The sequence below is a fragment of the Eleginops maclovinus genome, chromosome 8 (genome assembly GCF_036324505.1).
Source record: "Eleginops maclovinus isolate JMC-PN-2008 ecotype Puerto Natales chromosome 8, JC_Emac_rtc_rv5, whole genome shotgun sequence".
NCBI lineage: Eukaryota > Metazoa > Chordata > Actinopteri > Perciformes > Eleginopidae > Eleginops > Eleginops maclovinus.
In genome coordinates, this window is record NC_086356.1 from 7676472 (window position 1) to 7689130 (window position 12659).

The 12659-nt window shown below is 39.5% G+C and overlaps 1 protein-coding gene across 1 annotated transcript in view; it reads left to right on the top strand.

Annotated features, from left to right (window-relative positions):
- The window catches only part of LOC134868404 (PALM2-AKAP2 fusion protein), a 75056-nt gene that overhangs the window by 22546 nt on the left and 39851 nt on the right, over positions 1-12659 (top strand). Inside the window, 1 exon segment of the mRNA XM_063889508.1 lies at positions 1145-1266. Within this exon segment, the coding sequence (XP_063745578.1) occupies positions 1145-1266 (122 nt within the window).

The following is a 12659-nucleotide window of genomic DNA, read 5'->3' on the forward strand; positions in this document are numbered from 1 at the left end:
TGTGTGTGTGTGTGTGTGTGTGTGTGTGTGTGTGTGTGTGTGTGTGTGTGTGTGTGCGTGTGTGTGCGTGTGTGCTGTTAGTTGTCAAATCTACGGCCTAGAGCCAAGCAACAGTTTGACAGCACCAGCCAAAGGTGAAGCTAAGTGTTCCCGCTCGACTGTTGTGGGAACAGAACATAACAGTACCAGACAGAGACAAGACATTAGATTCACAAACAACCGACTCTGGCATTCATCTTTAAAACATTAAAGTTACCCCAGCTTGATGAGATGACAGGAACATTTATCTCTATAGTTATAGTGTATTAAATGCACCATGATGCAGTCAAATACCGCATTTCAGTGAGGCATATTCCAGTTTGTACAAATTGAAATACTATTTGTTCTATTTTGTTAATTTTCAGGTTCTGATTTGTATTTTGTTCTTCCACTGTGACATTTTTGTGATTGGTCAACTACTTAAAGATGCCTATCACATAGAGTGTGTTGGAGGGCAAGCCAATAGAAACATGAGTGTTGCATAGCGATGTCAATATGATACGGAAGTAAACAAATGGGGGAGTGTGTGGTTTTGAAGACAGGAAAAGGGAAACCCCATAAAGCATAATTTTGCCTCTTTCACTGTAGGACAACAGCACAAACATTGGACTATGTTAGGGTGTATGTAATGAGAGAACTCGCTATAATACTCTGGTTCTCATGGTGTGATTTAAGAGTGTTTTCCTGTGAGTAACAGCTGAGTCTATCTGTGTTATGTAAAAACTGTGTGGGCCTACGCGTTTGTTTATTTGTTGTAGCTCTGCTTGGCATCTCAAATTTTTCAAAGGTTACTTTCCATAATGGAGGTCCAGTGGCTGTTAAATATACCTGAGAATATCACAATCAGGCCAAAAATGAAAGTGTTAAGTTGTTGCTAAAGAAGAAGAAGTTCCTTACATACACTGTTTATCAAAGGAGAACTTCAATATAATAACCGTGGCAATTATTCGGCTGTTTTTGATTTTTATATAGTTAGCTTAAGTTACGTATCGTCAGCATAGAAGTTGATCCCAAAGTCGCTGTGTATAATGTCACCCGGATGGAGCATGAAATTCTTCTTCCTTAATATGTAACATCACTTAACGTGTCTCTGTTCTCTCCTCAGTCCAAATCCATGCGTGAGCGATGGCTCCTCCAGGGAATGGGTGCGGAGGAAGAGGAGGGAAGGCGAAAACAGCTGGAACAGGACGAAGAACAGGGAAAGAGGCTGGAAGACATTATACACAGGTACGCTAATGAACTCAACAATCACAATTGTAATTGGACTTGTTTAGTCTTCATGCTATCTTGGCATCTGTTTATGTTACCGCACATCTGCTTTCCTATCCAGCACTTTGTAGTTTTCAGTTTGGACCGTATTAAAATGTTTTCTAAAATACCAATCATGTCATCCGTCTGGCTTTCCATCCAGTCTCTAAATCTAAGTGTCACATCTGGCAAAGACTTTTTACATCCTCTCCTCATGGTCCAAATTGGAAATTCTAAAAACAATTCTTCAGAAACATAATAGCAGAGGCTCTCAGTTGTTTTTCAGTCAAGATACAAGAAAGAGGATATACCTTGGACACGTGATAACTATACTTATCACCAACGATAGCATACTTAAAATACAACATTCATATTTCCTATGAGAAAGCTCTAATTCTGGACGATATGTACATGCATTTGGCTAAACACAACCACAATTTTAGTGTGGAGTGGTTACAATACACACACTGTAACTGGAGAAGTATAGAAGGTGTGGGATTCTGCAGGGCCACTCTGGAATTCTGTAACCTAAGAGCAAAATCTATATTTTCTCATGCATCGGTGTGAAAACAAACACCAAGAGCTACTATACACACATGGATTTTGTCCCAGGACAGATCCGACGAGAGCTGACAAGGAATGAAGTCGGGGAATGATAGATTAAAAATGTAATAGGAAATGATAGGGAAGATACATGGAAACTTTAGAAGCTGAAACAAGCGAAGGCATTATAGGCAAAGGAAGAGAGTGGGTACTGAGGAGGTTGGAAAAGGTGGGGGAAAAAAGAGAGGGTTGTGATTCTGTGGGCACTTCTTGCGCTTGTGCCTCTAGGAGGAGCTTCCTGATTACTGTCAAGCATTGCTGTGAGATAATCAATGATTTCCCGATGAAGTCAGGCATGAGATCATCATTGCTTTAAATAAGTGCCAGGCAGCTCTTGCCAACCTTGCTTTGTGTACTCGGCCATGGGTGTTCTTTTGCAGGGTGTGAGAATTGGGCAGAGCTGCACTTTGTCTTCTATGAGAAAGGACAAACATTTGGAGGTCTTGCTATTATGTTTTAGTGAAAATTCACATTGTTTTTACCTAAGTGATCAATTAACAGTGAATCCTGTATCCTACTACCCTCTTTGCATGCATTATTTTCAACAGGACTGAAATTACCTTGAGATTACCTTGTATTCATACATTATACTGAGGTAGAGGGTTGGCCTAGCATGGAAAAATGCTGACTTTGCTTTGTTGTGGGTGCATGGACAAGAACGCCCTTGAAAGTTAACACAATGCATTGGAAGTTAGGTCACAAAGGAGCGTAAAAGGAAAAAAACCTTTTCCCTGGTGTGTTTTTGGCAAGAATACAACCTAAAGCAGTAGGAACTGTTGACATCATGCAGCGTGGAGTAAAGGAAAATGTGACACAGAATAGCGGAGTGGATGGTAAGGCAGATTTCTGGGTCAAAGTTAATAATCAGCCAACATGCAGATTTGTTCATTCATGGTTCTTGTATTTGATGGCAATCAGAGACACTGAGTAAATGAAGCTTGCGGAGAGGCTCGAGGTCAATTTGGCATCAGTGAGTCAGGCTCACGCTCCGCCTCCTCATCTATCAAATCCCTGCATGAAAGAGACTCTGTTAGCCATCAGCTACTGTAGCTTATCACCAGCACTGGAATAACATCAACATCATACGTTTTTTATACTAACACCAGGATAACATTCGCCCTGGTGCAAACAGAACAGCTGTGAATGGTCAAAGAGGGATCTTTGTAGACCAAAGTACAGTTTGGATTGTGGAAGCTGCTTCGTGTGAATCACTTCATTCAGCTGCTGTTCAATGGACTTGTTGTCTGGTCCTCTCTTTCAAAGAGGAGATATTGTAGTCTGTGGTTTTCATTACTTACAAAGGCAATTAAAACCACAAAGATAACTCTCAGTTTGTCATGTGTTTTTAGTCTGGTTTCACTTTTTGTGAGGGTTTCCAAATCATGCTCTTCTCATTTAAAGAGGACATTGTGCTCATATTCAGGTTCATATTTGTATTGTGTGCCTCTACTGTGACATGTTTATATGCTTTAATGTTCCAAAAGGTCTTCATTTTTCTCATACATTTCAGCTCCTTCCCTGCCTGTACTGCAGCACCTCTTTTCACCCTCTGTCTGAAACCAGAGTCCATTCTGCTCTGATTGCTTAGCTGGCCGGCTTTGTTGTGATTGGTCAACCCCTTATAGATGTTCCCCCCCTTAGCCCATCACGTACAAAGTGTGGAAGCGCTAGCCAATAGAAGTGCAAGTGTTACATAGTGTGTGGAAGAGTAACACCCTCTTGATGGGACTTTGTGATTTTAGTGTATGTAGACCATTTACATGCACACAATCCTATATAACACACTAAAGGAAAGGTAAAACCCAAAAAAGCACACTAGGGCCCCTTTAAAGACATGCAGTGGAAAATCAAATAAAGTTAAACGAATAAAAAGTTGAAATAACACATAAAACTACAAATGTAGCATGGGCAACCGCAAAACAACACCAACTATTTGACAACAAATGCTTGGGTTTTAACAGAGTTGTTAGATGCTTTGTGATTCAACTGAACCTTGAATTGCTGTATTTTTTGTTGTTGCTTTAAATATGCATACTTATCGGTTACAAACCTTTGCTAAAAACCTGCCACATTTACACTGTATGTCAGGTCATATTCTCCTGAGACTCGAAGTTCAGCAAGGATCATATAACCTGTAGTTCCCTTGCTTGATAGTGCATGAGCCATGTAACAGAAGGCATTCTCAAGCAATTACCACGGTGAACCAGGATCTCAGATGTGTCCTGAAAATTGCTTTAAGAGGAGCTCAGCTGTCTGGGATTAAATTCCCAAGGCTTCCAGAGAACAATCTACTCCAGTGGGTAAAATAAAGTCACAGAGCACATGTGTGTGTGTGGGAGTCTAAGGAGGGCCTACAGTCACACAAATCCTGAAATTGAATCTATTTGACATGAATAACTCTTGATCTAAGGAGGGAAAACCTGTCATTAATTTGGGTTTTATGCGATGCTGTGTAGCTTGTTGATAATTCTATTTAGATGTTATGAACAGGACAGCATGTGTGTTTGTTTGTGCATTTCAGGCAGAGGGTGTGGCATCTATATTTACACTCTGCGGGAGACCATCCCAGAATATCCTGTAACACTTACTGATAGGGACAGAGATGAATAGTGGGGACAAATATGGACACTGCATTATCTGTGTGTGGGTGAGAATAAGGCCATAATCATGTATAAACCTGGATTTCCATGAAAACTACACCTTCCCTCTCCTGTAAACACTTTGAAAATAGATTCCACTGTCTTGTTACTAAAAGCACAGAAGCCTAATGTCTTGCCTTTCCGCTTTCATGGCTGCTAGACTAATAACTCATGCACTGGTGGACATTTGTATAGAAGAAAGTGACAAAGACAAGGCAGAGGCTGTTTTATAGCTTTTTTTCATGCGCTGGAGAACACCAAGTGGCAGAAAGAAGAGAAACAGCTGTATCTGCATATGGAGAACAACTAACAGTTGTGCTACTATGATTTAAATGCACAAAGAAACAGAAAAAGAGGCAAAAAAAATGATATCCATGCGATTATATTTGGAAGACATACTGGAAAACGCATAAATAACAAAGACAAAGGGACAACAGCCGTGTCTTTGTGTGGGGTTGTAAGTGCTGCCTTAAAGGGGAAATCACATAAAGTCAAAGAAGGAGCCAACAGGGCAATCTTTGAACAGGCTATTTCATACACATACCTAAGGCTATTGAGCCCGGAAGGCACAGACAGAAAAAGAGAGGAAAGAGCGGTTGGACACAGACGGTTTGTGAGCTAGTTTCCCCCTGTTGTTAACCCAACTTTAGGAACACACAGAGCGGTGAAGAAATAGCAGCCATTGTGAGCAGGAGAACACTCTTACTTAGCAGACAGTGCGGCCGCAGCAGTGGTAGTTTTACAGATATCCCTATCATTACACGGACAGGCTGGGTAAACACAGAGAAGGATACAGCCCTCTTACAATGTGGCACTGACCCGGGCCGACACGTACCCACACCAGGCTACTTTTGGATTACTGCTAGTTTTATGTCGCACAGAGAGCTCCATGCAGATGTAGCCATCATTGCAGGGCTGCAGTGTGGCTTTTTCACAGTGTTCCCTGTTATGGCTACAGAACATTAAAGGCAGTGGAGAAGCTATAAACATGAAAGCAGGATGAGCCTTTACAATACTGTCTACTAAAAGCCTTTATGTGTTTAATTAAAATGTATTACAGTGCATATGTGTCTTAAGTTTAGTTTAGTTGCACCGCATTATTTCACTTTAAATTAATTACACATCGATTTGGATCAACACATTTCATCATCACACATTTATTTTGAAATTCCCATGGCAATTCCGCTCCTTCCTGAACCCAGAATAACATAAATCAAATCATATTTTGAGCACATGATTTTATTAACAAATTGAATCAAAATCAGGAATCAACTTCAGCAAATGTTGTATTATTGTGCCAAAAAATAACGCTATATAATGATGAAACTTGTGATCTGATACCTAACTAAGTGTATCTAAATCACATTCAATAAATAGTTATAGGCAATACTAGCCTAGCTTTTCCCCCGTGTCTGTATTTGTATGCTAAGCTAGGCTAACCAGCTGTTAGTTAAGATTTTATAATATCAAACAGGCTTGAGAGTCGTATCTATCTTCATATCCAACCCTCTTCAAGAAGAATACATCTTAAAATAACAAACTCACACAGTGATCTCTTTTTGTTTGTACCGAGGGTTTGAGGATGAACCATTCATCTTAATTTCCCCACTGCAGTGACCTTATTTTTTTCAAGATCAATAAAGCTTCATCTAATCTTGTCTAACTATCAATCCAGTTACCAGACCAGAAAACCACTGTTCTAAACTGTGCTGAAGAGACAGATGGAGTCTGTCCAGTAATATACATGAGGTCCAGCGGGCAGTCTGGCAGCAGCACACTATACTTATTGCCTCATTGCCCTGTATCTGGTTACATAATGTGCTAAGAATATGTGTCTCTTTCCTGAAAAACCACATCGTTTTTAATATAGAAAAGTGTGATGTTGTCCTCATCTCTGATCCCGACAGGATTTCAGAAAACTATGTAAGCTTGGTATGAATGCAACTGCAGAAAAAAGAAACGTTGTTTACTTCTTCAAAGTTAAGAATTAGTTGTATAACGTGACATAGTTCAGACCAAGACACTGTTAGGATAGACTGGATTTAAGAGCCTGAAACTACCATGAATCACATTGGAAGTCTACACTGCAGATTAAATCCGATCCAACGCAGCCTCCTGTCTCTTTTTAGATCCAAACCATAGTCCCAGGCTACAATAAACTTGGAATCCATCTTCTTGTCAAAACAAACCTTTTCAAGCTAGCTAGGTTGTCTATACATATTGTCATTCTTTAGGGACACCGGAGTGTTTGTGATCTGGTTTATATCCTCGCACACTCTCCTTTTGGGTTGATTTTACAGCCTAATTTTACTACCAATGTGTTACCTCATGTGGTGTTAGATAGTAACATAATAGACACCTTTATAAATACAAATCTTAAGGTTATCACCATCCATCCAGCTTCTACTGCTTATCCCCGTCGGGTCTCGAGGTAGCAGGTTATCACTTTAATTAAAAAACAAATGTTGGACCAATTTAAAATAAGAATCAGGAATTACAAATATATACATTGATACACTGATATGCTTCTTATTTTCTTGGAGTGTGCTTAACATTAAAACAGTGCTTTCAAGAACTCAAAGTCAGATCTCCTATCAATCAGATGTCAGGATATCATTTTCAAACCCAGTCACTGTTATTAACACCTTCCCAAGTCTCTCACAAAAAGGACAGTAGGGTATTATTATAGATACACAGTTAAGTGCTACCATAGCTGCTTAAGTGCGCATAATAACAGAGGTGAAGCATAACAAAGTGCTTCTTTAGTAAGGCTTGTACTGTAAGTACTGACATGAATCGTTTTACTCCTACATTTCTAAATCAGTTGACCATTTTTGGGAAATTAATTCAATCTCTGTTAAATGTTGTTCAAGGAATATTAGGTTATACCGTAAGTCAAGGAACTCCTGCTGCTATATCTAATGGAGTACTTGGTTTGCCCAGACTAGTGTCCCTGTCATGTTATGTACAGTGCAGCCTGTAATTTGCCTCATTGTTCACTTTAAACTTTAAACAATAGCAAATCTAAAGACTTGGGGCAGAGATAGAAAGACATTTATAATTAATCTTTAGTTGTGTGTGTGAATTTTAGCCAAGTGGCAGTAAATCATTCGTGACAAAAGTAGGAAGGAACAAAGTGTATGAGCGCCCTTTGTGGTTTAATTCCAAATGTGCTTCCTGTTTGTGATCTGGAAGACAGATCAACACTGAGGACAGAAACAGGAAGGAGCAGAAGGAGCATCTCTACCCATGCAAATAATGCACCGGCCTCAGTGTTTTTTTTCTTTTGGTTAAGCTCCACCATTGAGCTCTTCATTGATTTCTATGCGGTTGCGGTTTAATGTTGAGGCCAGTGGTGTTCATTGCCGATGTGTTTCATGTGGTAAATCTTCACAATGCTTTCATTTGAAACCAGTAATGTAATAACACGGATAAAAATCAAGTGTTAGGAAGAACACGAGCCCCATCCGAGGCTGTGTTTACCACCACACTATCATGTCTTTGATATCACTTTACCTCAACCCTTCCCCATTTAGCATTTATGATACACTTTTACTACAAGGGTTATTTTAATGAAGTTGTAAAGAGGTATGAGGACATTTTTTCGGACTATCAGTGCCAGTATTTGTCAATATTTGTAATCTCTCAAACGACGTGCATTTAGCAATCATGCAAGGTGTTTTACTATTTTGCAGTTTTAAATAAAATCCTTTTTTAATCGTCAAACACATGAAACCGCTCTGCACACACATTGAAATATAGTCTCTGACATAATTATTATTAACAGATAATGTACTTTGTAATGTATTTGATTATCTGTTTATACACCAGCCTCCACTAATGGATGCAGTATGGCTGTACACTGTACATTAATAAATAATATCTGCTTACAACTGCATTAATATTATATTTTTAAAATGCGTATTTACTACTTATAATAGCCTGATTTAATGAAGCAAATCCAGTGTTGTTCTTTTTTTATTATTATCATTCTGCCTGACATCATAGTTGGACAAATTGACATGTGGAGGTTCACGTGAAATCTTAAACGGCCATTTTTGTTTTAAACTTCAGCCACTCCAATTCCTGGGCAAAAGCAATGGCTCCGCCCACTGATGCTTCCCTCAGCCAATCAGATTTGTTTCCATCTTCCAACGGAATTGAACTACAAAAACTCCTGTAGAAGAAAGCTACATAGAAAGTTCCAATAACAGACAACTCACATACAGTATAATGTTTAAATACACACACACACACACACACACACACACACACACACACACACACACACACACACACACACACACACACACACACACACACTCACATCCACCAAACACATAAAACCAGATGTCTTCCTCCTTGTGTATGATGTGGAAAGCGGTTGCTGCCCACCCAGGGGTATCCATGGCAACAGGCCTGTGGTTGGTGGACGGGGCGGGACAGTGACATCACTGCTGTCTTTCAGGATTGGCACAGAGATAGTAACACCGCTCGACACAGAAGTATAAAGAGAGGAGGGCGGGCAGGAAGTGAGGAGGAAGTAGGGACAGTGTAAGGTCATGGCCCCAGCTCTCTCACACACACACACACACACACACACACAAAGACATATTATGTGCATATTTAATTACCTTCCCTTTGTACGGTTTTCAATTATTTAAATACTTGTTACTGTACCTGTATGCTCCAAAAGGGCCTGGACTTCATGATGAATAAAGCCTGAAGAGTAATTAAAGATACAATTGATGTTAATATCTCTAATATTGTGTTGCCCTTCCAGAAAATGTCCTTTCTAACAGAGTTATATCAAATAAGAAAGACCAAAGAAACAATCCACCCATCATGTTACTTCTAGGCCTTCTCTGCTCACAATTTTTGGTCATGTTTGAGGTTTGATCACTAGAGGGTGCCAGACACAAATAAGACCAATAAGACAGGCTTGTCGACACATTCAAAGACAGTCAAATATCCCTGTATGAATTCCACTGTGAAGCTTTATTGAGAGGCTTTGATCCAACAGAATATTCAATTTCGGTTGCCGTTTTCTCTAATGTTTTAGTAGAATGTGTATTTTTCTTCCACTGGATAAACTCATTAAACACTCAAAGACAGTATAAGACCCTTCAGAAGTGAAACAGTGATTAGAATGGGTTTTCCTTAGCTGTGACTCAGATTATATCAAACATGTATTTAGTTATTCTAGGGTTATGAGTAATTAACGAGGATTTATGACGGATAGATGCTGACCCGTCTTTGAATTTTCAACATGCTCCTCATAAAACAGTGACTGAAGTGATGTAATAGGATGAAAACCTGCGTCCTCCTCCGGTCACAAATCTTCCTTCTTGCTCATTTTGGCATGACCTCATGCCACTTACAGGAAGCACAAGTAAAATCCATTTCCTGCCAGAAAGCGAAAAAAGGAAATGTGATAGGGAGGGGCAGGGTCACATTGTCTCCATTTATTTACCTTCATGGAGTTAGAAAATAATGTGTTCCTCCAAACATCTTACAGTTCTGAGATCAGAAACATTCAGTTCGCAGACTTGGTTGCTATAGTGACAAAATGGTTGGTAAAAAGACTCTTTTGCCATTGTATCACATAACACTATCATTACAATAGGTCAAGAAAAGAAATGTCACAAAGTTTATTTTGTCTACAGCTTAATGTGTTTAAGTTTTATCACATATAAATTGTTTTTCTTCACCTTCACGTCCTCTCAGCACGCCCTGCACCTTTGTTGGATAAAAAGTGAGTTACACCTTATACTTAAACCCCCCCCCCAAAAAAAAAAAAAATCAGTTTGATCGGGGCCCAAAGACCCTCTGGACTTCCTTTAAAAATTGTGAATGGACAAAACAACCACAAAGCAACTTAACATGACAAAAAAAGACACAAAACAACCTCAAAGAGACTTACAATGACTAAAAAGAGACACAAAATGACTACAAAAAGGAGCAAGAGCAACCACAGACAAACACCAAAATAATGACTACAGAGTCTCGCTATGAGACACAAAACAACTACAAAGAGACACAAAATGGCCTCAAGAAGTGATACAAAACCGCATAGCATTGCTGTGGCACTACAAAGAGGCACAAAATCACAGAAAGATGCGTAACCACTAAAAATACAACAAAAAGAGGCTGAACAACTGTCGAGTTTGGGGGTCTTGATCCTAAATAAGATACAGGTGGTTGGGCCTCTCACATGTCTATGCCCAGTGGCCAATTGTCTTTTGATCCCCTCCATGCGTTTGATACATTTTAAAAGATCCGTCTTACAGTGAGGCAGCACAAAAAATAGCAGAGGTCACCCAAGAGTGTATTGATCTTGCTGCAAAAATACTACTAGAAGAAAAATACTTAAGGTTGCAGAAATGTACTGCCTTCAGTCAAGTATTAATACTCTCTTTCTATCTTAATACAACGTCAGATTGAACGTCATTGAATAATTTGAGTTTATTTTGTAGACATATAAATACATTTCAAGTGGTCTAATGACCTTAACTGATAACACAATGCAGTGCAGTCCTTGCAAGTCTTCCCAAGGTTTTGTAATGTTTTGTTGTTGAATCTCGCATGTACAGTCCAGAATTACTATTAATAAACACTGTCTGAGACCTTAAAATAAAACCTGAGAAAATACTTAAAACATATTGAAAGACCGGTATGAGTGCTGAAAGATACAGGTAACAAGTTAATTTCACATACTTAATGCATACCATAATATGCTATGGATATGACCAACCTTTAAATTATTTAGTTTGTGAGTTGCTATCAAGTTCCAGTCTAACGTGAGCCTGATATATTCCATTATGATGGACAAAATGCTTTCTCTCTTCAGAATAGAAGAATGAAACCCTCTTTATTGGTCACACATGCGCTCACAGTGAAATGTGTCCTCTGCATTTAACCCATCCCGTTACTTGGAGCAGTGGGCAGCTATTGTACAGCGCCCGGGGAGCAATGGGGGGTGTCCACTCAAGGGCACCACGGCAGAGCCCAGGAGGTGAACTGGGACCTTTCCATATTTCATGTCTGTACGGGGACTTGAACCGGCGACCCTACGATTCCCAGTCTAAGCCCCTACTGACTGAGCCACTGCCAGATAGACCATGGTTTTTAAATAGCTTGCATGCACGTTCCTTTATTTGTTGTATTCATGGCATAGCAACAGACAATACACTGTTGTTGTTGTTGTTGTTGTTGTTGTTGTTGTTGTTGTTGTTGAATGCATAGAGCCTTGAATTGTCTTATTTCTAGTAATACTGAACAACCCTGAACTGTGCAGATGATGTTCCTCCACACAATGGTTTGGAGAGCACGCTGATTTTATGATAAGAGAGCAACATGCTTGTTAAGATTTTGTATGCAAACGGATTTCCCATTGAGAGCAGAGCATGATAACATTCAGCAGGGACAAATTATTCAAAAGTTATCACTTCTTTAGTGTGCGTGCTTACTGCCATGTCTCTGTTTTAAACCGTACAAAATTGAAAGGTTATTTTGTATCAATATAATATACCGTTAAGCTAAGGTTTCTGGGTGTCCAAAAGAAGAAAGTACTTGCCTTGAAATGTTTTATTTTTAGGGCCAGGTAACAGTTTTCCGGCAACTGTATAACATCCAAACATCTCAAGATGAACCTAAAAATTCGTAGGTGTATATTTATTTTGTTAAAGCTCAGCAATTTGAGCCAAAAAAGCAAGGTTTTCAAAGAAACATAAAAGAAACAATCTTGGATTCTTTACATTGCCATCAAATAAAAAAAAGACCATCCTGTTTACGATTAGTGTTTCGAAAACTTGTTGAACCGTGTACTCAAACAGTCCGGTAAGAACAACTTGTACTGGCTTAGCCTAGCCACGGCCTCTGGTGCTGATATGAGCCATATTGAATCTAGAGTTCGTTGGGAAGTCGTACTTCCTGAACCTTTAATTTCTCTTTTACACGCACAGGCTCACACACCCTGACGCACAAATTCCTCTCGTCCCATCGGAGTTTAAAATGAAATATTGTGAGTGCTGGCAGTAGGTAAGGAAGCGACACTGGTCCCCCTCCTATACTGCTTCCTAGTATTGTTGCTACATCCATCTCTTAAATTTCCATGTGAGCATGCATGTG